At 45.5% G+C, this 25,534-nt stretch overlaps 1 protein-coding gene across 3 annotated transcripts in view; it reads left to right on the top strand.

Moving 5' to 3' along the window:
- Positions 1 to 25,534, top strand: part of ADCY2 (adenylate cyclase 2) — a 409,723-nt gene that overhangs the window by 15,389 nt on the left and 368,800 nt on the right. For all 3 annotated transcript variants that reach the window (XR_008290071.1, XM_027074055.2, XM_027074048.2), the window contains exon 2: positions 7,209 to 7,406. Coding sequence is in view for 2 of the 3 variants with exons in the window: in XM_027074055.2 (XP_026929856.1) it covers positions 7,209 to 7,406 (198 nt within the window). In the remaining variant the exon portion in view is untranslated. The remainder of the gene's footprint in view (positions 1 to 7,208; positions 7,407 to 25,534) is intronic.

Here is a 25,534-nt window from a genome sequence, read left to right as displayed (position 1 = left end):
TTGGTTAATCTTCCAGTTCACCGATTTTCTTTTTAACTATTTCTTTTTTCTGTTTTTGTTTCCATATTTTTTTCTGTTTCAACTGTTGAGCTTTAAAATTTTTTTTCATGTTTTATTTATTTCTGAGAGAGAGACAGATAGAAAGAGTACGAGTGAGGAGGGGCAGTGAGAGAGGGAGACACAGAATCCACGAAGCAGGCTCCAGGGTCTGAGCTGTCAGCACAGAGCCCGACGCGGGGCTTGAACTCACAAACCGCGAGATCATGACCTGAGCGAACGTCAGACGCTTATCCAACTGAGCCACCCAGGTGCCCTGAACTATTGAGCTTTTATTTACATGATTCTGTTGATCAGTTTTACAAGTGCCATTTTCTGTGTGTTTGCCCCTGATTTCTTTTGTATGATCATCCTTGGAAGCGTATCCCCTGTTCCTTTAAACATATCATATACAGCTAGTCTGTATTGTCTGGCTGTCATTTTCAATGTCTGCAGTCCTTGGGAATCTAAACCATTTGTTATTTCTGTGGACCCATGTTATTTAGTGATTGGTCATTTTTGGCGATTTTTGTTTTAAGATGTCGATTGACTTTAATTGGTTGGAATATTGCGGTTGTAAGTGGGGAAGCTTTTACCTGAGAGCCACTGGCTTCTCTTTCCAAGATAGCTGGAATGTGCCCCAGTTGAGGTTTACTCAGTCTCCCTTTGTCTGCGCTTGTAGTCCTGTGGGTCTACACACTGTTGAGGCATCTCAGCCCCTGGGCATCTCCATGCACCTGCTGCCTGCAGGACCAAGCTAGTTTTTGCTCCTTCCAGCTGCCTCTGGCTCCTTGTCTTTGTGGGCTAGGCTTCCTGTCTCCGTGCCCCCCTCCGCCGAGGGCTCAGCACTCATATTTTGTTTTGTTTGTTTTAATAGGGGTGAGAAGGGGAGTGGCTTGGAGACCTTGTCTACTGCTTGTGAGACTAGCCATCCTTCAGGAATACTTTGTACTTGGGGTCTAGTTGTAGAAGGGAAAGTTCTTTAAAGTTTGATGCCTCATATGGACCATTGCCCATTAAAATACACTTATCTCATGTCATTTTTTGTTTGTTTTGTTTATTTATTTATTTTGAGAGAGAGAGAGAGCGCACACTTGTGGGGGAGGGACAGAGAGAGCGGGAGAGAATCCTAAGCAGGCTGTGCACCAGCAGTGCAGAGTCTGACATGGGGCTCGATCCCAGGAACTCTGAGACCACAACCTGAACTGAAACCAAGAGTTGGATGCTTAACTGACTTAGCCGCCTAGGTGCCCCTCATGTCTTTATTTCTTAACATGTGAGTGAGAACGCTAGCCTGTGTGATAGGAACTGAGAATAAGTAAATATGGTCAAGCCTTTAGGCTATGTATTTTTGTGTGACTGTAACAAGTCACTTAATTACAAGTAGTGGATGATACATCTTTCTAAGAAGGCATAAACACCTTTGTCTTATGCATTCTTAATTATTTAAAAACTATTTGTGTGTTATTAATTATTCATCATGACAAACTGATGAAGGTTTGGGTATGGGAAAGCTTCCAGAAGTGTTCAGAATTACTTTTGCATTTTACACTTAGATCTGTGCTGTGACCCATTTTGAGTTAATTTTTGTGAGGAGTCTAAAGTATGTGTCTAGATTTTTTTTTTTTTGCATGTGGTTGTCTAGTTCTAAGATGTTTTGCTGACAAGACTGTTGTCGCTCTGTCACATTGTCTTTGTTCCCTTTGTCCTGATCCTTTGACTACGTTTAGTTGGGTCTGTTCCATTCTGTCAATCTCTCTGTCTATTCTGGCACTACCACTCCTGCCTTGGTTACCGTAGTTTTACAGCAAGACCGGAAGTCAAGTAGGGTCAGTCCTCCTAATTTTTTCCCGTCCTTCCACATTGTGTTGGCCATTCTAGGTGCTGTGCCTGCCCATGTAAGCTTTAGAATCAATGTGTTGGTATCTACAAAATAACTTGCTGGGATTTTTACTGGGATTGCATTGACTCTATAGGTTAATTCAGAAAGAATCGACATCTCGGCAATATTGTCTTCCTATCCATGAACATGGAATATCTCTCTGTTTTTTTGAGATCTGCTCTGATTTAGTTCACCATGGTTTTGTAGAATTATTTAATCAGAATTTTTGTTTATTCCTTTCATACCTCATGATGAAATGGAGTATAACTGTATATGTGGGAAAGTGAAAAATATATTTTCTACTATATCATACATACATATATATTTAATACACGAGTGAATGAATGATAGTATGTGTCTGCTCACATACACCTGTAGTCAGATACATATCACAGCTAAAAGCAAATTTATTTTTGCCTCATGACCACACTTCAAAGTAATTTTTCATGATAAGATGTTATTTAGAATGTAAAGTGGGCATCACTCCAATAATGAGCAGTCAGACTAGCCTTGGTGAGAGAGCACTGCGATTTGAAGGAGAAAGGGCATGATGATCATCATGGTAACAATTTTGTTATTTATGGTGCACCTGTATGTACTGAATGCCCCCCAGCCATGCAGTATCCGTGTTGCTTTTACGTGGAGAAACCGGTTTAGGGAAGCTCGCGCTCACCTTGAGTCGCACAGAAGTAAGTGGGGATGGGTTCCTACCCTCTGTCTGTTGGACTTCAAAGCACTTTTTTTTATAGAAAAGCAGTGTTTTGCATGGGACTGTCCTTTACCATGTGAATGAAAAATAGTACTGTTTAACAAAAAAGTGAAAGCTGCGAGAACGAAAACACACATAATCTGTTGCCCTATGGAAAAGCCTCTAAGAGACAAAAGAGCTGTCACATAATACATAAAAGCGATGGGTATTTAATAGACCTCTCAATTAGGAGCCATCCAAAATTACCAGAAAATGCATTGAAAATGAAAGGATAAAGTGTTAGAAGGGAATGAGCTAGGGGAGCCTATTACCATTACATAGATGATACCATGCTTGAGATCTCCCTATGAAAAGGCATTTTAGTACATTTCATTGTAAGGTACTTTTTAAAATGTTTTAAAAGGCATTTGAGTACGTTTTAGTAGTAATAAGGGCATTTCATACATTTCATTTAGTTTGTGTTGTGAATTTTTTTTTTTACCTATATAAGGCATGTTTTAAAGGCATTTTATTACTAATAAAGGCATTTTCGTACATTTCACTTAGTTTGTGTTGTATGGTGAATTTAGTTTAGATCGACAGTGTTTTTAATGTTTTAGTTCACTTTATTTTAAGCTAGGTTGTTTGTCTTCTACTCTGAATTTTAAAAACCAAAGTGGCTCTGAAGAAAACAGCCACGGGGTGTGCCTCTGTGACTTTTTTCATCATCCTGTCCGCTGGGAATGGCCCAGGGGAGGGAGGAGAGCCTCGTGGTCCAAGGACTGAGGGCATTCCTGCATTTCATTTACTTCCCCTCAGAGAGGCCCCTGATGCCAGCAGGGATGCTGGGGAGGAATGTAGTCCCTAAACTTATACATCCTTTAATGAAAGCTCTACTGTGTTTTCCTTGATGCCCTATAAAAGATCCTATTTTGTAGAGAAGTCCGTATTAAAGCTTGTTTGGAGTTTGAGTTCAGAAGGCAAGTGCAGAATAATTGCTGACTGTCCCCTTTAGGGAAGAGCAGGATTCTTCTGCGGGCTCAGGTCGGGTGGTGGTTAGGGCCACCGGCCTCATGAGCAGCAACTGGTGGGCCATCAAAAGCTGTTGGCCCACTGGGAGCCCGGCTCGCCCAGCTGAGGCTGGGGGATGCCGTATGATGCTGGAGGTCCTCCTCTGCTACGCGGGATCCAGCCGGTTCTGCCGGGCATGTGCCCACAGGCTCAACACCAGCCCCTTAGGGTCTGGGGCATTTGACTTAGGAGCCTTGGGAATCCCCTTCCTCCCTAAAATGTACTAAAAATTATAGTTTGCAACTGTGTTAGCATGAACATCTATGTAACCTTTGACCCTAAGAGCTTGTGTGTGTGTGTGTGTGTGTGTGTGTGTGTGTGTGTGTGTGTGTGTGTTTTGATTTTAGAAGAAATTAAAACACATTTGTGGACCCTTAAAAGTATCATAGGACTGAGGCACTGCGTCTGCTATGCCTAACGGAGAGGTCACCTTGCAGCCCAGACAAGGCACTTCTCAGTGATTGAGACCCTGAAATTAAAAAAAAAAAAAAAAAAGTTAGAGACACCAACATTTAAAACCCGAAACAGTGTTAAGTCTGACTGTATGTACTGTGCCCACCATGGTAGGATGTTGGGTCTTTGTTTTGTGTACAGTTAGATCTTTCTTTTCTTTTTCTTTTTATATGTTTTATTTAATTTTGAGAGAGAGAGAGAGAGAGAGAAAGAAAGCGCACACAAGCGGGGGAGGGGCAGAGAGAGAGAGAGGATCCAAACAGACTCCATGATGACAGCAGTGAGCCTGATGCAGGGCTCAGACTCATGAATTGTGAGATCATGATCTGAGCCGAAGTAGGACACTCAACCGCCTGGGCCACCCAGGTGGCCCACGGTTATTTGATTCTTTCAAAGAGAAGCCTAGGGAAGCACAGGTGATGAAGATCTCCCCCCCCCCCACCTTCCCATTCCTCTGTTCCTATACTTACTAATTTTCACTTTACCGTCATGCGTATTTTCACATCATCTCCAGTCTTTCTGGAGAAATGAAGCCCATAAAGTCAACAATTATTTCTCCCCTACTGGGTCAGTGAAACCGTCATACGAGGCAAACAGCTGTCCTGGTTATTTACAAGTTAGTGTTGTGTCCACAGTTCAGCTCACTGTGGGAGGTTTACAATAAAATAAGTTTTTGTGGCTCCGTGTGTGCGGCGGTCATAATCTCAAGTTGGGTGTCCTCAGAGGACATGCTGTCGTGTCCACGTGCACATTTATTTGTGGTGTCTGAGCGTGGGGAGCGCCCGCACCTGCGGCACATCTGGTGCCCTTGGCAGTGGTCGGAAAGTGTCTGAGGTTGTGAGTACAGCTCAGGCACTCCCATCACGGGCATGAGCGGCGACGGAGGGAGAGAATAAGAACGTGCGTCTGATCCTCTTGTCTTCTGCTAGTTTTCGGGGCCTCATGTTTCTCACCTGTGGAATAGTGCAGACACCATGCCCCAAATAGGGGTGGCATAAATATTAAAGAGGTTCACATACGAACGAGCGCTTAGCACAGGAACGTGTATCGATTGGTATTTGTTGTGATTGTTCTTGGTGTTGTCTTGGATCGTGGAACATGAGTGACGGTGGGAGAGAAAGGGAAAGGAAGTCAAATGGGGGAGGGCCCAGCGCCCCTTCTTTGCCCTCGATGTTCCTCTGGAATCTGTGTGTGATTTGGCCCATGTGCTCTGCTTCCCATGGTTTCACGTTGGGATAAGGCCATCTCCGGGGTGACGCTGGAGCCTGCTAACAGGATGGGGTGGACCCCGTGCAGACCAGAAAAGACGAAAGGCTCACCAGGCTCTAGTGTTTGAAAGAACCGTCCCCAAAGTCCCAGGTGTTACTGTATACTCTTTACTATTCTGAAGCCTCAGTGAACGTTCTTAGGGTCCTGGCCATGTAGGTTCTTTGATGGAAGGTTCTTTGGGTGCTTTAGGGGCTCAACATGTTTGGATGAGGGTTAAAGACCTTAGCTGGGTTCCAGCCACAGGGAATGCCGTTCATGGCCACGTTCTGGCAGCGCTTTGCCAAAGCCAACGCCTGCATCGTGCGGCCGTAACCAAAGGAAACACTATGTCTATCGCGTTGTGCTGAAATCCTATAGAATGGGAATAGTACGCCTTTCGTGTGTGTGGCTGGAAACACATAGATAGAAAATGAGCATTAGTGTGCAAAAGTGGATTTCAAAAAATGCATTAGGAAGAGGCTAATGCTATATGCTCATTTTCTGTTTGCTACGAGAACGCGAGAGAAGTGGGGCGGGAAGCCTGCAAAATGGCACCTACTTGTAAGTACTTCCTGCTCTCTCATCTGCTATAGTTAGGCCTTTCTGACCCTTTCCTATTAACCTGTGATCCCTTTAAAACATTAATTGCCATGCATTAAAATAAAAGCCCATCACTCTAGAGACTCAGGCAGTTTTTAGATTTTTAAATAAAACATTTCAAACCCATTTGGAAGCCTTCATTTTCTGAGGCCAGGGTATTTCTGATTCTCTGATTCAGGCAGTGAAGTTGGTTGTCTTATTTTTTATCCTGATAGTAAATATTCTTACATTCACGTTGGCATAAAATCCACTTCTCCATTTATCAGGGAAAATCTAAATGCAACGGCATAGCCGGTTTGCATAATTTACATATACAGTACTGGGTTATTTCTGTAGGGAAACGTCGTTATTGAATGGGAAGTTTAAATTCCTCAGAAGTTCCAACCATTCTGCTTCTGAAATGACTTATTTTTATTTATTTATTTATTTATTTATTTATTTATTTATTTATTTATAATATAATTGTCAAATTGGTTTCCATACAACACCCAGTGCTCATCCCAACAAGTACCCTCCTCAGTGCCCATCAGCCACCTTCCCCTCTCCCCACCTCCCATCAACCCTCGGTTTATTCTCTGTATTTAAGAGCCTCTTATGGTTTGCTTCCCTCCCTCTCTGTAACTTTTTTTCCCCCTTTCCCCTCCCCCATGGCCTTCTGTTAAGTTTCTCAAGATCCACATATGAGTGAAAACATATGGTATCTGTCTTTCTCTGACTTACTTCACTCAGCATAATACCCTCCAGTTCCATCCACGTTGCTGCAAATGGCCAGATTTCATTCTTTCTCATTGCCAAGTACTATCCCATTGTATATATAAACCACATCTTTATCCATTCGTTAGTCGATGGACATTTAGGCTCTTTCCATAATTTGGCTATTGTTGAAAGTGCTGCTGTAAACATTGGGGTACAAGTGCCCCTCTGCATCAGCACTCCTGGATCCCTTGGGTAAATTCCTAGCAGTGCTATTGCTGGGTCCGTAGGGTAGTTCTATTTTTAATTTTTTGAAGAGCCTCCACACTGTCTTCCAGAGCGGCTGTAGCAGTTTGCATTCCCATTGACATGGTGGAGAAGTAGGGGGAATCCGTGCTTCCCCGCATCTCTCATACTGAAATCATTTTTAAAACCCGATGTATTCTGACACTGATTAATGCGGAGATTTGAGGACACGAACCCTTGGCATCACGATATTTCTAAACCATACCTTTGCGATGTTTTTCTTCCTCTTAGGAAGTCGAAGACCACGTGGCGTTTTTAATAACAGTCCCAACTGCCCTGGCGATCTTCTTTGCGATATTCATCCTGGTGTGCATCGAGTCCGTGTTTAAGAAGCTGCTACGCCTTTTCTCTTTGGTGATATGGATGTGTCTGGTGGCCATGGGGTACTTGTTCATGTGCTTTGGAGGCACCGTCTCCCCCTGGGACCAGGTAAGCTGTTAAAATATTTTTTGTGTTTTCTTTATGTGCTCTGATTGATGACACACGAGTCCTGTAAACTTGGCCCTAAACTGTAAACAGGAGACCCGTAGCTGGGAAGAAAGCCGTTTGAAATAGCCAGTCTTCGTGGTGCCCCGTGGGTGAAGTCACTCAGTGCCCGTTTTGACTTACCAGACCTGCCAGCAGCCAGGGTGCAGGCCTGGGTCTCACCTCATCATTTGTTCTATAGACGGCTGGGTCCGGATTGACTTCTCATACTGCGTTTAGCTGCATAGTCTCCCTGGTCCGTGAGGTTTTTTGTTATTCCAGGATCCCTCTGGGATCGGAGCCTTACCTGAACTCTCCAGCACTGGTTGTTGAAGTTGTACTTTTTCTCAGTTATTAGAGCTTTCTCCTTGCAGACATACTTCTGTGACCCTGATTTTCTATCACCCTGATTCCCTCATATCAGTAGGATTGCTTCATACACCGGTTGAGAAACCCATGGTTTTTCATGTTGACCTTGGGGAGGCTCTTAGTGTAGAAAATGGCTACATCTGAAGGATGTTGGCTCTTTGGGACTTTCCTCCTATTGTGATGCTGTGTGGGTGTGTCCCCGGATTGCCTGAGGAAGCGGGATGTTGTCTAGGGTGCAGGGCTGGGCTGCAGAAATGATATATGAGTTGCCAGCTTCAAGCTCGTAATGGAAGCCACGGGGTCCTGTAGCCATCCAGGAAGAGCGTGCATTGAGCACTGAGAGTGCTGTCACAGAGTTGATGGGGACCCAAGACCTGGGGGGCGGGGCGGGGAGGAACAAGAACCAGAAATGAATAGAGGAGAAGGCATTAGAGGCCAGGACCAGTGAGGGAGAACTACAGGAGAGGCCAGAGAAGAGAGATTCGAGATGGCAGCGTACAAGAGCGCTCAAGTGCCGGACCCAGAGAGAGTGTTGCTGGTGTGCTGTAGTTGGAGAGAGCCCTGGATGAGCTCCCCAAAGGGGAGGTTTCCAGTGGGTTCTGTCAGGAGGTTTGGTTGTTTCGTGGCCTCTGCCAAGCCACCATCCCCTTTTGGCCTCGGTTTCTCTTGCAAAGGGGAGGCTCTCCGGTCTCTGGTCTCTCTGCTCCAAAGGATGCTGTTGTTGTGGACAGCTCCCATGGCCAGTCTCCCCGTCCCTGTCCCCTTCAGGCTCTTTGCAGGGCTGGGTGTGTAGCCCCAGGCTCCCAGCTCCTTCCCTGCCCCGGGTCCCCCCTCTGTCCACACACCACACTCTGGCCTCACCCCGGCACCTTCCAGGGCACACGCCGTCCCTCCTACCTTCACCGTGCGCACGTGGGACAGGAGGAGGCCACTGGCCAGGCGCACTGCTCGTGGGCCTGTGGTACGCGCCTGGCGGTCTCTGCCTGCACCATTGTCACCTTGTTTGACAACGTGGCTTTCTAAGAGCCTTGCTGTCGGGAAGGGCCTGTCTTTGTTCTCCTGTTCTCCTTTTGTCCAGGATTCTCTGAGCTTAGTTTTCCATATCATGTCCAGGGAAAACTCCAGATGAGATCTGGATTTCAACTATGCAATTTCTTAGTTTTTGCTTTAAATGATGTAAAACATCTAGGAGATAATAAAAGGATATTATTTAAGATCCAGAGATTTGCTGTTGTGTTGCATTGACTCTTTCCGTGGAATGATGTGGAATGTTCATCCAATAATTACGGTTTTCTTTTATGTCTGAAGACTTTTTTGTTCCTTCATAAAGTCAGTGGTCATTTTATTTAGACTTGTTCTGGGGTGCTTAAAATTTTTTTTGTTTTATAAAAGGGATTTTTTTTCTTGTGTTTTTTTTTTTTAGTTTTTTTAAAAGTTTATTTATTTTGAGAGTGATGGAGACCATGTGAGCGGGGGAGGGGCAGAGAGAGAGGGAGAGAGAAAGAATCCCAAGCAGGCTCCATGCTGCCAGTGCAGAGCGTGACACGGGGCTCCGACTCACAAAACTGTGAGATCGTGACCTGAGCCGAAACTAAGAGTTGGATGCTGAACCGACTGAGCCACCCAGGTGCCCCGAAGGGATCTTTTTTTTTTTTTTCTTCTTTCCCTAATTACCTTTTCTATTTGGTTAATGTTGGTGCGTAAGAATACTATTTTTTTTTAATGCCTACCTGTATCCAGCAATCTGGGTGAACTCTTACTAGCTCTGTTAGTTTATCTGAGGGTCTCAGTTTATCTATATAGACAGCGTCACCGTCTGAAGACAATTTAAGAAGAAATTTTCTCCTTCCTTTCAAGTCCTGAATTCACTCTGTTCATGTGTGCTGTGTTTTCTGATTGTGTTAGCCAGGACTTGCCATGCAGAATAACACTATGCAAGTGGCCTCAAGTCTACGTCCAGCGTAACTGGAACACCTGTAATGTCAGCGGTGACATAATGTGTGCTTTGTTTTTATTATCGGTTTTCCTAGAACCAGTTAATCAGGACGAGGGCCTCCCCGCTGTCGGGAATGCTCCCTCCAGGTGTTGTGTGACCCCTGTGTCACCCTCATTAACCTTGCTGCCCTCAGAGCAGCCGTCCGCAACCTCCAGGGGCCCCCGACGTGCTCCACCCCTCACTCAGCATGCTGCAGTTTTGCCAGTGCCTCACCGTCCCCCCCTTCGAGGATGTGGACTTCTGGTGGGGGGGACGTGTTGTGTCTTGGCGCCTAGGAGAGCCCTCGTCCAAGAGCAGGCTGCTCGCTCGGATTTCGTGGCGGATTTTTTTTAACCGTTCTTGGCGTTCTCTTTTTACCTGTCTTTTGGTCCTATAACATTCATTTCTGTTTCATTGCTACGATCCCTGTTTTGCATGCTTTCCTGCGTGACCTCACTTAGCCCCAGGCTGCTCCCTGAGGTGGCCACTGACACATTGCTGCTTTACGAGTGTGGACGTAAGACACGGGGTGAGAAGGACCTTGCTCGCGCCCAGGCGGCCGGTGAATGAAGCAGCACACTAGACCGTGGGGGGCCTCGCTCTAGAGGCTGCCTCTATTTCGTGATACCATGCTTCTCTGCTGGGAGCGATTTCACCCCCAGGGGGTGATCGTCCACGTCTACAAACATGTCTGATTGTCCCACCCTGGATGGGGGACGCTGCGGTCCCCTGATGGGTAGAAGCCAGAGATAGAGCTCAACATCCTACAGTGTGCACTGGAGCACCCACCAGAAGAAAAAGATCCAGTCTCAAATGTCTGGGGTGCTGGGGCCGAGAAGCCCTGTATTATAGGATACGGTGCCTCAGTGGTGCTTTTAGGGAACCAGCTCTCAAACCCTCAGGAAGCAGAGTTGTGGCCACGAGTTGTCTGTTTTGATGAGGCACAAAGAGCGATTTTGCAGCGTGTGGGGAAGAACCAGCAGGTAGAAGGGTGGCCAGCTCGGAGGAGGGTCGGGAGCATGGTCTGGAAGGAATCCCTGGGGAATCGAGGAAACTGGAAAAGAGGTGGGCGGGGGGGGGGGGGTCAGTTTGTCCTCAGCGCCTGGACAGCGCACAGAGCCTCTCTCGGCCTTGGGTATTTGACTCCGGCACCAGCCGGCCCCTCCTGACGTCCCCGTCCACCTGCCAGCACCCCCCCGACCCCCCCGCTGACATTTGTTTCACGTGGCTGCCTCCTGGATGGGAAGGGTTTAAAAGTGATATTTTCTCGATGGTTCCAGCAACTCTGGGTGGAGTCGGTGGTAAATTGCAGAGTTTGGGGCTCTGGCTGCCTAGTGGGACGCTGGCATCTGAGATCGAAGTCCTGTCGATGCGCTGCGTCTGTGCCCTGTCCATGCAATGACAGAGAGGCCAGGAGACCAGTGCTGTTCCTGTTTCCGTTCTTGTTTTCCTGAATGGTTCTAAAAAGATACTTGAACAGCTTTGCAGGGAATGTTCGTAGAGGCTTATCTAAGGTATTTGCTTTCTCTGTTCTGTTAGGTCAAGTCAGTGGGATAGGTTTTATTATTTTTTTTCAATAAACCAGTGGCTGTGTGTACGGGATATTTGGTTCCCTCTTCTGCACACGCACATGCACTGACAGCATAGCAGTGGTCTCTGTGTGAGAGCTTCTAGAGCGTGGGCCCTTCCTGGGAGGGTGAGCCCTACAGGAAGAGGCTTAACGAGGTTCACAAATTGTGTCTCCCAGCTCTGGGGCCAGAGGTCAGAAATCAAGGTCTGGGCAAAGCCGTTCTCCCTCCGAAGGTTCTAGGGGAGGATCCTTCCTGCGCCTTCCAGGTACTTGTGGTTTCTGGCAATCCTTGGCATTCCTTAGCTTGTAGACGTACCACTGCAGTCACACGTCATTCTCATCTGTGTCTCGTCTCTTCTTGCAAGGACACCCATCATACTGGATTTAGAGCCTCTTCTGATGATTGCATCTGTAATTGATCACATATGCAGAGACTCCATTTCCAAATAAGATCACGTTCACCGGTCCTGGGGGTGAGGGCTTGAACATATCCTCTTTGAGGGACACGGTTAAACTCACGACAGCTGTGATTTCACTGGAAGACATACCATTCCCTAATGGATCGCGAGGAGCCACTTGGCTCTCCTGTGACGTGATGCTCTAATGACCGCTCTCCCTTCTGACATTTTGATAACTGCTCTTGATGTCGAGCTTCACTTAAACCGCAAATCCACTGTGCAGTTAAATGCGTGCCATGGAGGTTTTGGCGCTTTTTAAAACCAGACACATTCCGGAATGTGAACATCCTGTTGAAATAAAATCACACTCGTGAATCCAGAGAGAAGATAACCTGATGATTGCACTGCTACGTAAACAGACGCCATCACGAGCGGATGCTGGTGCATAAGGGAACCTCGCCGTGCCTCTGCCGGTCTGAATAACGCGAGGGAATCTTTTGGGCTCCTGCATTAGTGACGTGACACCCAGGGAGTTTTGCCTGGTACGTTTTTGTAATGCTCTGGGTTACTTGGTGAAGCCCAAGCTCTTAGACGATGTTTTATTTAATGAGTTTCTAGCAACAAGGAATGCATTTCATCTCAGCAGATAGCTCCTGACTTAGGACGCTCTCTCTGAGACGAGAATACCGTTCAGAAGGCGGCTGGCAGGGCAGGACAGCAGTGGTCCCAATGGCTGGCACTTAGCATACGGATGCTGGGTTGGCCAAGTGAGGACAAGAAAGCCGAGATTTCTTTGCGTTTGTCTCCAGTTTTCTGCTTCCTTCATACCTGCAGCTCATTGAATAGAGTTGAGGGAACGCTTCCACTCCTGACAACCTCCTTTCACCCTTGGCAGGGAGACCACGCTCAAGTTGTTGTGTAGATTTGTTAAAGTACCTCCAATTTGAAAGGCTAGCGTTTCGCTCCAGGAAGAAGACACTTCCTTGGTCGCATTACCTAAAAGGATGCCAGACATTCCCCAAGTGCCTGTATGTTTCCTTACGAAAGTAGGACGTCAGTGTGCAAACATCTTTTTTTTTTGTTTTTCTGATTGAAAGCAGAAGAAAATGAGAGAAGATAAAGGCTTCTTTCTCATAGGCTGTGAAACGGTACAGCATCGGTCTGCTTTTCCTTTAGTGCAGTCACCGGGAATGCCGCTACAGAATTTGTTTATCATCGGAAGAACCTACTGGCCTGTGGATGGAGAGAGAAATCCAGCTTGGAGAGACCGCCCCTCGGTATCCGGGGCACCCGTCTCTAAGCCTTTGTGCACAAGGGGGTTTCTCAAGGGGCATTTTGGGTAACATTTTATTACTGTGAAAAAGGATACACCTGAGAAAAATTAAAAAGTAATGCAGATACTTACTTCATTTAGCAAGAGAGATGAGGGGCGTTTAAACCTTGCATTCTTGCTGTTTTAACGGCAAAGATAATACGGACAAAATGTGAATGTTAAGGAAGCGCAGTGCAGCTGGACCCAGCCTGGAGTGTAGTGATTTTGAGACCCTGCCCATTTCTGGCAGTTCAGTGGAGGTGGCCTTTCTGTATTCCCCCTACTGTTAGTTCCCAGCCAGAGCGAGGGGAAAGTCATACTGGCTGTGCAGTGAGCTGGGAATTTACGGCGACCCTTCCTGGGGTTTCCCAGCCCTCACCTTGCCCCAGTAGACAGTCTGCTGGCGTTTCCGGAACAGTCCCTCTCTGCTTCCTCCTCTTTTCCTCCTTCTGTGCATTTCTGTAGAGGAGCCTAGGCCCTGGCCCTGGGGACGGGCATCTTAATTAAACTCCTGTCGGGGAATGAAACAGGCACTGCCATACTCACCCCTGCACTTGTGCAGTATCTCCCCCACCCCACACTCACATCGATGTACATTTTAAAGACTGGGTGGCCTTGGAAACATCTTTGTTTGCTGGTCTGGTCTTCATGGGTAGTAGCGTTGTCACATACGTAGGGATCGCAGTGCAGATACTTGCGGACGTACTGAACGCATACACATAAGCGGCCTGTCTGCTGGCCCGCTCCACCATCACGGCCATAGAAAACACTTCTGCTATCCCTGTTCTCTCCAGTGCCGGGCGGCGTTCAGTGACTTCACGTACACAACTTACCTGATCTCTGCTACCCTCTAGGGTATACTTACTTCAGTACTAGTATTCAGTATACTTACACAAGTACCATTATTACTTGGAACTTGCCAGTGAGAAAACGAAAGCCCAGAGAGGTTAAGCCACCTTCCCAAAGTCACACAGCTGGGAAGACAGACAGAATTTGAACACAGCATTCTGGCACCATGATCACCGTGTATCATCTCCACATCATCACCATGTGCTTCTTGTCATGGAAAATGTGGGGTGTGACGGGGCACCTGGGTGGCTCAGTCGGTTAAGCGTCCGACTTTGGCTGGGGTCATGATCTCGCGGTTTGTGGGTTCGAGCCCCCTGTCAGGCTCTGTGCTGACGGCTCGGAGCCTGGAGCCTGCTTCGGATTCTGTGTCTCCCTCCCTCTCTCTGTCCCTCCCCCACTCACGCTCTGTCTCTCTCTCCTTCAAAAATAAATAAGCATCAGAAATTGAAAAAAAGAAAATGTGGGAAATTCACTGTCATGCTTCAGTGAATGACAGATTATTATGAGGAGGAAGGGACATATTTGGGAATTCTGGATTGTTCTGTCTGAGCTGCTTTTGGGTTAGATGTCATTTGGAAAAACTTCAAAGAGAGGGAGCTGTTACTTAAAGATGCCATAAAATTGATCATATCATGGGTTCATATTGTCAGCAGATATTCCCAGTTGAAGGGAATATGACTTTCATTCCTCAGATGAATCCCCAAGAGAAATGGGACATATTTGACTCAAGAAACAAATGTCCATGTATATAGTAGTCATTATTGTTTGGGAAATAATGATAGCTTTTTTAAAAGTTTATTTTTTGAGAGAGAGAGAAAATGCAAGCAAGGGAAGGGCAGAGAGAGAGAGGGAGGAGAGAGAATTCCAAGCAGGCTCTGCACTGGGAGCGCAGAGCCAGACACGAGGTTCAAACCCATGAACCGGGAGATCATGACCCGAGTGGAAGTCAGACCGGGAGATCATGACCCGAGTGGAAGTCAGATGCTTAACTGACTGAGCCACCCAGGCGCCCCATTAATGATTGCTTTTATACTGAAGCTAACATCACTTCCTTACAAATAGATTCCTTTTCATTTCGCTTCTTTCTGCTGGTTTTCTCATCTGGTCCTTTCTTAGCTCCTATACACCTGCAGCAAGGCCGTATCTTTCCCATAGGAAAAACCCACCAGACTCAGAGGGTCCTGGGTGGGCATTTGCCAGGAGGCCAACTCAGGGCTCAGCGTTCATTCCAGCCGGGTACAGCCTTTCCCCGCGCTGCCTTGGATCTGGGTGCCACCTGTGACCTTGTTTGTAGGCTGCGTAGGATGGCTCTCGTGTTCCGGGAGGTGGCTGCCATCAAGAGGATGCTGGTGTTTGCAGCCCTCGGGGCATCTGGAGGCACCACCTGGAGAAGCCCACGTGAAGTTGAAGGAAGTCATGACTGCAGTCTGGAATCTGTAGTGTTTTGTTGGAAGAGCTGGAACTTTACAAGGGAGGAAAAATGTTCTGTAGACTTCCAAAACGTCTGTTATGGACTCCACTTCGGTGGGGACACTTTGGATGGTGGCTGAGCTAGGGCTCACTGCCTTCAGTGTTTGTGAAGGACTTTATGCAAGGTTGTGTTTGTAATGGAATTCTAGCTACTTTGTGCTTGTAATGAAGGGGGGTGCGGTTCTGTCCAAAGAAACGTGGGAGCCGGTGGATAAGACAGCCGGACAGCGTCAGGTCGGGACGGTGTGTGTGCGCCCATGCGTGCGTGCAGGGAAGCTGCCGGCGGGAAGGGCGGTGAATTCTAGACCCCAGGCTGGAGCAGCAGCGAGTTCTTGGGAAAAAAAAATAAACGCAGACTTTAAATTATTTCCCATTAAGAGTTGCTAAGCAACACCTCACTTAGCTTCCCCAGTATCCCGTGTTTCATGTCGCCTTTTCTCAGCAGCCGCTAATATCATCCTCACCCAGCTCAAGGGAAGGAGCAAGGTATATACCCCCCCAGATCAAATAAGGAGGTTTACACGGAGGAGACTTCACAGTAAACTTTGAGATTTGGGGTAAACAAAAATTGGAGACAACAGGTGAATACTATATTTTACATCATCACCATGATATTTTTCTTTTCTTTCTGGATTTGCAGAGCTTCATATATATATTATATATAACACGTATAGTATGATGTTATATATAATGTATATATGTATAACATATTATATATAACATATATAATATATATGTAACATAATATATATATAGCATACATATGCATATATATACACATATACGTATATGCACACATATATGTATATGTTTACATATATAATATGTAACATATATAACGTAATATATTATATATTATATAAACATAACATATAATATATTATATATCTATATCTATATCTTTATTATATAGAGATATATATATCTCTGTCGAATGTAATTTTCTCATTTGTGCGATGGATTAGGGTATTAACCGATACTCCAAGTTTTAATGAACTCACATATGTCATGTCTGTTGTGCCACCAGCTCCCTCAGGCCGGGCCTTTATGCGTCTCTCTGTGGCCAAGCCCCAGCCCAGTGTGCAGAGTGGTGGACACCGAGGGGCAGGCAGGGTACTGATCGTGCTGGGAAGGGTCGATCCGGTGTTGGGTGAGGAGCAGGGGGAGGGGAGACGAGGTGGAGGGCCCGGTGCTGCCTAAAGATGGTCCGTTTAACACTCTGTGGCCACACGGAGCCTTCCTTCTGGGCACTCTAGTCCACAGGTTTCTGCCCCCGGCTAGGGATTTTAGTAAGAATCAAACATTTCTTGGAGAATATAGGTGTCTCTTGGGTTCGGATGATTTACTTTTTAGACTTTGTGGCCCAAGAATGGGGTTTATAATCATTTCTGCCATCTCACCACCACAAAAACGAGCATCTCTCTCTGCTCTTGGGACATGCCCAGACCCCCCAGGTGAGACCCAGAGCTGCCTGGACTGCTGTCAGCCTCCAGGAAGCTCCTGGGAGTCGTGGCTCCTTGCGACTGCTGCAAAGCCTGTGACCCGGTGCAGCGATAGTGCTGGGAAGTAACAGAGGCGTTTAGGACAGAAGACGTTCACCAGGAAGGGGGCGCTGACTTCGGCCCCCGGGTGAACGTGCGGCTCTGTGGTATTTGCTGCCCGGTGCTGTACGAGTGTCTAAGGGCCGCCGGACCAGATTGAGTGACTGGGGACAATAGAAATGCGCTGCCCCGCAGTTCTAGAGGCCACAGATCCAGAATCGAGGTGTGGCAGGGCCACGCTCCCTCCGCAGTTGTAGGAGAATCCTTCTTTGCCTCTTGCTAGCTTCTCGTGGGGCCCTGGCGATCACTGGCGTCTCGGACTGCAGTTATGTGACCAGCCTCTCTGCCTTTGTCCTCCTGTGGTGCTCTCCCTGCGTCTGTCCGTCTTCCCATGGCTGCTTTCTTGTAGGGACATCAGTCATACTGGGGGACCGCCTATGCGTGTGTGAGCTCATCTTAACTAATTACACCTGCAGTGACCCTGTTTCCAAATAGGCCCATGTTTGGAGGTATTGGGGTTAGGACTTCCCAAATCTGTTTTTTTCCTTTTTCTTCTCTCTCTCTCTTTCTCTCTCTCTTTGGTGCGGGCACACAGTTTAACCCATAATAAGTGCGAGGGAACTGAGAAGATAATAGGAGCTGTAGGAGCCTTATTTCTACTTTCTCATGTACCTGGGCATGTTCAAAGGCCCGGTGGACATAGAACACACATCTGTACCTTGTCGGCACCTGTATCTGCTACACGTTACATGGGCCCCGTACAAACTGCAGTTGTTAAGAATTTCAAAACACTGCTAGGAGTTTACCCAAGGGATCCAGGAGTGCTGATGCATAGAGGCACTTGTACCCCAATGTTTGTAGCAGCACTTTCAACAATAGCCGAATTATGGAAAGAGCCTAAATGTTCATCAACTGATGAGTGGCTAAAGAAATTGTGGTTTATACACTTTCTTACACCATTCACAAAAATGAACTCAAAATGAATAAAGGACCTGAATGTGAGACAGGAAACCATCAAAACCCTAGAGGAGAAAGCAGGAAAAAACCTCTCTGACCTCAGCCACAGCAATTTCTTACTTGACACATCTCCAAAGGCAAGGGAATTAAAAGCAAAAATGAACTATTGGAACCTCATGAAGATAAAAAACTTCTGCACTGCAAAGGAAACAGTCAGCAAAACTAAAAGGCAACCAACAGAATGGGAAAAGATATTTGCAAATGACATATTGGATAAAGGGCTAGTATCCAAAACCTATAAAGAACTCACCAAACTCCACACCCGAAAAACAAATAATCCAGTGAAGAAATGGGCAGAAGACATGAACAGACACTTTTCCAAAGAAGACATCCAGGTGGCCAACAGACACATGAAACAATGCTCAACATCACTCCTCCTCAGGGAAAAAGAAATGAAAACCACACTAAGATACCACCTTACGCCAGTCAGAGTGGCTAAAATGAACAAATCAGGAGACTATAGATGCTGGCAAGGATGTGGAGAAACGGGAACCCTCTTGCACTGCTGGTGGGAATGCAAACTGGTGCAGCCGCTCTGGAAAACAGTATGGAGGTTCCTCAAAAAAGTAAAAATAGATCTACCCTATGACCCAGCAATAGCACTGCTAGGAATTTGCCCAAGGGATACAGGAGTGCTGATGCATGGGGGCACTTGTACCCCAATGTTTATAGCGGCACTTTCAACAATAGCCAAATTATGCAAAGAGCCTAAATGTCCATCAGTTGACGAATGGATAAAGAAGTCGTGGTTTATATATATAATGGAATACTACTTGGCAATGAGAAAGAATGAAATCTGACCTTTTGTAGCAACGTGGATGGAACTGGAGAGTGTTATTCTAAGTGAAATAAGTCATCCAGAGAAAGACAGATACATATGTTTTCACTCTTATGTGGATCCTGAGAAACTTAACAGAAGACCGTGGGGGAGGGGAAGGGGAGAAAAAAAGTTAGGGAGGAAGGCAAACTGTAAGAGACTCTTAAAAACTGAGAACAAACTGAGGGTTGATGGGGGGTGGGAGGGAGGGGAGGGTGGGTGATGCGCATTGAGGAGGGCACCTGTTGGACCATAAATTTCATATTTAAAAAAAAATAAAAATAAGCAAAGAATTTCAAAACAGTGTCACCAGAGCATCAAATCCAGCACGGGTCCTGTGTGGCCGCACGGGTGGCCCCAGGCAGCAGCACATGTGTGCCCTCAACCCCCAGGCCAGGGAGCTGGAAGGTGGAGGGAGGGGGAGGGAGGGGTAAGGCCCTTTGTTCTTTCAGCACCAAGGCTTTGCTTCAGGGGCGGGGGGGGGGGGGGGGGGTGGTGAATGCCTGGGGGACAGGAGCATCCACCGAAGTGTGGGGAGTGGTCCACACCCCCGAGTGAGTCAGTGAAGAAAGAAGGTGGGAGAAATTAGGAAAGATGTTGGAAGGGTTGCTTGTCTCTACTGGGGAGAAAATCGCCCCAAACAGAAAACTGTCCTAAGCTGAGGGTGGAGTCTTTTTGCCAAATAAACGTTTCAGCTCTGCCACACATGATTTATGACTGCTCGCGTCTGCTTGTTTAAATTCAGCTTTTAGTTTAACGAGCAGCTTTAGTTCCTGGGCTTCTGTTAACATATACCACTCTCTCAGAGTACAAGTCGTGTTACGTTGATTTCGTAATAAGCTGGTTTTAGCCATTTCGCCGTCTGGTAAGTTCAAAGCTGAGATTAACGAGCGTACTTTAAACATCCTCGGTGTGATAATTCTACTCCAAAGAGGAAGGCATTTCAGATGTCCGCTTTCCAAACACGGTGAAGTAAGAGAGACTCGGTTTACCCTCCCACCTTAAAAACCTGCAAATTTGGGACAAAGTAACACGGAATGATGGTTTTGAGACATCGGCAAAGGGATGCTACAGGGACGTGAACTTTATGGGAAGGGAAACAATGGTGGGGTGGGGGGGGTAGTTTCCTATGATTTCTCCAGTTTCCTGCCTCGAGAGAGACTCCAGAGATTTGTAGCTGGTCCTGTGAAGTTTCCACCTGAGCACCAATTAGCACATTCCATGGGAGGAACCCACAACGTTCAAGAAAGAACCTTCAGGAAAGAGCAGTTGGACTAATTCCTGGTATGGGACCCAGAAGAGCAGGTGGCAGTGACAGAGGAACATTCCGTCAAGACCTGGTAGCTTCAAATGCCTGTGTACCTGATAAGAGATTGAAAATACATGAGGTGAAAATCCAGTCTCACTCAAAGATTACAACTCTCTTCAAAACTGATGGGACAGAAGAAAGTCAACAAAGATATAGGAGATTGTAAAAGTGCTGCCAAACCGTTCGATTTGATGGGTGTTTATGGACTACCCCACCCAGCAACGCAGAGCATGTGTTCTTTCAAATGCACGTGGAACATGTCTCAAAGTAGACCATATTCTTGACTGTAAACGTCCCCTTGAACATGAAAGGATTACCCTCATAGAAAATATGTCCTTTGACCCTCATGGACTTTAATTAGGAATCAGTAACACAAAGAAATCTGGAAAACCAGTCAGTAATTGGAAGTTAAACAACACATTTCTAAATAGCCAGGAAGTCCCAGAAAGGGGATCAGACAGTATGCTGAACTGGATGAATGAGGAGTTGGTGCCTACCTCCTGGGGGGGAGGGGGTGCATCCTGAATGGGGCTTAGAGAGAATTTATAGCATTGAATAGTTTCTATTAGAAAGATGAAGGGCTCAAACCAGTAACTTAGGCTTCCACCTTCAGACACTAGAAAAGGTAGTACAGATTAGAAGAACGGAAATTAAACAAAGGAGCAGAAAACACTGACATTGTAAACAGAAAAACTAAATAGAGGACATCAATGAGACTAAAAGTGGTTCTTTGAGATGGTCAATAATATTGTTGAAACTCAGTGGGCAATCAGAAATAATGAAATAAGATGAAATTTCCAATATTAGAATTGCAAGAGGGATAGTTACTATAGGTTCTACAGTCTTTAACAGGTAAAGAAATATGAATAGCTTTATGCAGACAAATCCCACAACCTAGATGAAATGGAAAAATTCCTTGGAAAACAAACTAACAGAGTTCATTTAAAAAGGAATAGGTAGCCTGAATAGTCCTATATATATAAAATAATTTGAATATGTAATTAAGTATCTTCCCACAAAGAAAACTCAGGTTGAAATGCCCTTCGTGGTGAGTTCTTACCAAAATTTTAGGATAAAGTAATCCCAGTACAACACAAATTGTTCCACCAAATGGAAGAGGGAACATTTCCCAGCTCATGTCATGAGGCCACCATTATTCTGATCCCTAAACCAAAGGCATTACAAGGAGAGAAAAACACGGACCAAAATTGTCAATGAAAAATAAGAATAAAAAAACATGACGTGTGTTCATATATTTTCTGTATAAAATATAACATGACCAAATGGAGCTTATCTCAAGAATTCAAAGTTCGTTTGACATTAAAAAAATCAGTTGATGTGATTCATCGCATTAACGGATCGTTTCAGTAAACGCGCTATATGTCATCATTTGGGAGACGCAGAGGAGGCATTTGACACAACTCGACACCCCTTCACGTGGAATGGGGAGGAACCACCTCAAACTGATTAAAGGCAATTGTGAAAAAGTGTACCGTCATTCCTGATAGTGAAAGACTGAATGCTGTCCCCGCAATCCGGAGTGAGGTCGGTTTGATCACAACCACCATGTTTCTTCCATGCTGTACGGACACCCTCGCTAGTGAAGATGGCAAGATAAGAAACAAAAGACATGCAGACTAAGAAATGAGAGTGGAATGGCTTTGTCTGTCTGTGCACTGCCTGCTATGGTAACCACGAGCACAAGTTGCTACGTCAGTATTTTGAATCAAGAGGTACTCCAAATGGAAGCACTTAATTTTTTTTAATGTTTATATATTTATTTTGAGAGGAAGAGAGTGCAAGCAGGGGAGAGGCACAGAGAGGGAGAGAGAGAATCCCAAGCAGGCTCCACGATGTCAGCACAGAGCCCCATGTAGGGCTCGATCCCACAAATCAGGACCTGAGCCAAACACAGAGTCAGACACTTAACCTACTGAGACGCCCAGGTGCACCTGTACACACTTTTGAAGACGAAGTATGAGAAAGAGAATGTAAACGATTTCATTCGTAATTAAAAAAAATCACTACATGATAAAATAATACAGCCTAGGTACGTTACAATGAAATTTACCTACTTTGAATGTGACTGCTAAAAAATTTAATACTCTCCATGTGACCTGCATTGTATTTGCATGGAATAATACTGGTCTATATCGAAAATCCTATGGAACCTAAAAACACTGCTAGCACTAGGACGTGGCTTTAATGAGGTTACAGCCTACAAGAAATACGTTCTATTCCTGTATATTAGAACCTTCCAATCAGCAACTGAAAAAAAATACCATTTAATATAGCATCAGAGATACAAAATACTTAGGAATAAACCTGAATAAACGTGTGTAACTTTCACACGGAAAACTGTAAGATGTCGTCGTCAGAAGTTAACAAAACGAATACTGGGGGAGAGACAGATTCTGTTCGTGAATCCAAACGCTCTATGTTCGGTTGACGGTTCTGCCCAGATTTATCCTCTGTGGATTCAGTGCCGTTTCAACGAAAATCCCGGCAAGCTTTTTTGTAGGGAGTAAGAAATAGATTCTAAAATGTGTATGGACGTGCAAAACACCCAGGGAAGCCAAAACAAATTTGAGAAAGCCGAACGTGGCAATGCTATCCCACCGGATTCAGGATTTCTCATAAAATAAAATGACAGTGATCAGCATGGTGTGATGTTCGTATAAAAATAGACACCTAGGCCAGTGGGATTCAACAGACTGTCCAGAAATAGCCCCACACTTATATGGTCTGTTTCTTTTTCACTGTGTTCCAGGCCAGTTCATTGGGGGGAAGTATAAGCTTTTGACGGTAGGTGCTGAAAATACCAGATATCCATATGCAAAAAATAAACTTCCACCCTTCGCTCACATAGTCCCCCCAAATTAACTGAAAATAGGTCACGGACTTAAAAGTCAGTTCTGACAGTATGACACTAATAGAAATAAAACATTTCCATGTTTCCATGTCCATGTTTTTATTTCTGGTAGAAATAAAACATTTCCATCTTCCGAAGATCTTGGTACCCTTGGGCTAGAAAGCTGTTTCTTAAGTAGAAAGCACCAAAAACTGTGACGTGTTAAAGGGAAAAACCCATCAGTAGGATTTGGTCAAAATCAAGCTCTCTTACTGTTGAAAGGCACTGCGAAGGAAGTGAAAATTCATGCCGCAGAAAAACAACTATAAGACACAGATACACCTGACAAAGGACCTGTACTTTGGGTGTATAACAGAGTCTTACAACCCAGTTTTACTTCTTTTTTTTTTTTTTTAAAGTAATTCTGCACCCAATGTGGGGCTTGAACTCACAACCCCGAGATTCAGAGTCACATGTTCCACCAACTGAGCCAGCCAGGCACCCTGCTAATTTTACCTTAACAAAGGTGTGAAAAGGGCGTGTGAGCTGTTTTATTGATATGGAGATCTTGTGACTCGCCAAACACGTGTAGCAGGTCTGGGATGGAACCCCCTGCTCTTTTCCCACCTTCCTTCCAGCCTTCCTTCCATTCTGATGTGCTGGCCGTGTCCCCTCCTTGCCTTTATAATGGCAGGAGAAGAAAGTCACTGAGGCGTTCTTAGAGAATGGCAGGCAATATTCCCATTTTTATCAAGTCTAAGGAGGAGGTGATTCCTTGAGCACAAAGATTTATTGCCTCTTAAACTTTTTAAAAGATGGGCACATCCCTTGCGGAGTCATTTGAAATTCATTTTCTGTTCAGCCTGTTTTTTAAAGGGGTATTTTTCATTGAACGTGATACACTCACGCACTTGCAAAAGGCCTAGATCATAATCTGTATTTTCTGTAATGCTCTTGATATGCAAAAATCACGTTTATTACTCTTTTTACCTCCTGATGGGCGGTGTAGCCAAAGAACCGAATGTTCCGAGAAGCATAAAAACACAGATGCATTACTCTAAAAATTATGAAACAATGAAAAATAATTGCCACTTTTTGTAGACAAACTCATTTTCTTGTAGAAGGGAGGTAAATTGGGGGGGGGTTGTATTATAATAAAGTAAAAAAAAAACAAAACCAAATCTAACTTTGTCGTATTGGCCCAGGTGTGGGCAAACAGACCAAGGGGACAGAGGGAGAGCTCACAAAGACCCCGTCTTGTGGGGCAGAGGGGAGTTAGCATAGGGTCAGACAGGGTGGACTGTTTGGCAGGTGGAAAACTGCCCATGTGAAACAGATGAACGAAAGAAAGAAATCAATTACCTTATGGAAAACGACAGATCCTACTGCATTCCATGTAAAAATCGGAATTCTAGGTGGATTAAAATCTCAGTGAGGAAAGCAAATCCTTAAGGTTTTCATAAACACGTAGAGGGAAAGCTCTTTGTAACGTCGTCGTAGAGGGCCCATGCAACCAGCCATGAGAAGCACAAAGCAAACAGACAAAAACCCGGAACATGTTACAGAAGGAGAGGGATGAAGAAACAGAAGGAAAGACCCATCCCCATTACCGTTATTTCTCTGTGGTTGAGCTACAGTGAATCCTCCGTGCGTGCACAAGGAGGCCTGTGGGCAAGTCAGTGGGGAACTGGATAAATCCATTACAGGATTGTCCTTCAGTGAAGTGTTAAATAAGAACCAAATGAATAAAACAGATCTACGTATATCAACACCGATAAATCTTGAAAGCGTGGCGTCGAATGAAACAGGAAGTTTTGGGATCACGCTGATAATCTGTGTGTCTGTGTTTTGAATATGCAGAAGTACAGTCCTTAGATGAAAACACAGAGGAGACGGGCGCCTGGGCGGCTCGGTCAGCTGAGCGTCAGACTTCGACTCAGGTCACGATCTCGCGGTTTGTGGGTTCGAGCTCCGCGTCGGGCTCTGGGTTGACGGCTCAGAGCCTGGAGCCTGCTTCAGATTCTGGGTCTCCCTCTCTCTCTACCCCTCCCCAGCTCATGCTCTGTCTCTCTCTCTCTCTCTCAGTCTCTCTAAAAAATAAGTAAACGTTAAAAAAAATAAAAGAGAAAACATGGAGGACAAAGAGTAACCTACTGATCTTAGCCTCCTGGGATTTTCTGGGGAAGAAGGAAGAGAATGTGAAAGGGAGATTCTAGGTCTAACGTCCTCAGTGTCTGTGTGCTTGTTACATACGCACGCAAAAGTAGAGCATCGAAAGCCAGTTGAGCGCAATGCGTGGTGTATGAGGTGCCTTTATGGGGTGGCTGTCCTGTTATTTCTTGTACTTTTAGAACTGCTGGTTTTGCTGGTTTTAGTGTTTTGTTTTGTTTTTTACCTTTTACAGTAAAATTTTAAAAGTAAAAAGAAGTCAGATGTACTGAATATAACTTTGCCTTTGACCTGCGTTTGCCGGCTAGCTTTTATCTTGCCTCTAGGCTGAGGGCTGCCCACCCCCCCCACTGTTGCCTCGTCCCACAGCCTCCCTTGTGATGTTGACCATCCTGAAAAATAAGCCCTCCTTCCCCCCACTCCCTGAATTTGTGTTCCTGTTACT

The sequence above is a fragment of the Acinonyx jubatus genome, chromosome A1 (genome assembly GCF_027475565.1).
Source record: "Acinonyx jubatus isolate Ajub_Pintada_27869175 chromosome A1, VMU_Ajub_asm_v1.0, whole genome shotgun sequence".
Taxonomy (NCBI): domain Eukaryota; kingdom Metazoa; phylum Chordata; class Mammalia; order Carnivora; family Felidae; genus Acinonyx; species Acinonyx jubatus.
This window is presented reverse-complemented; position numbering and strand designations above follow the sequence as displayed.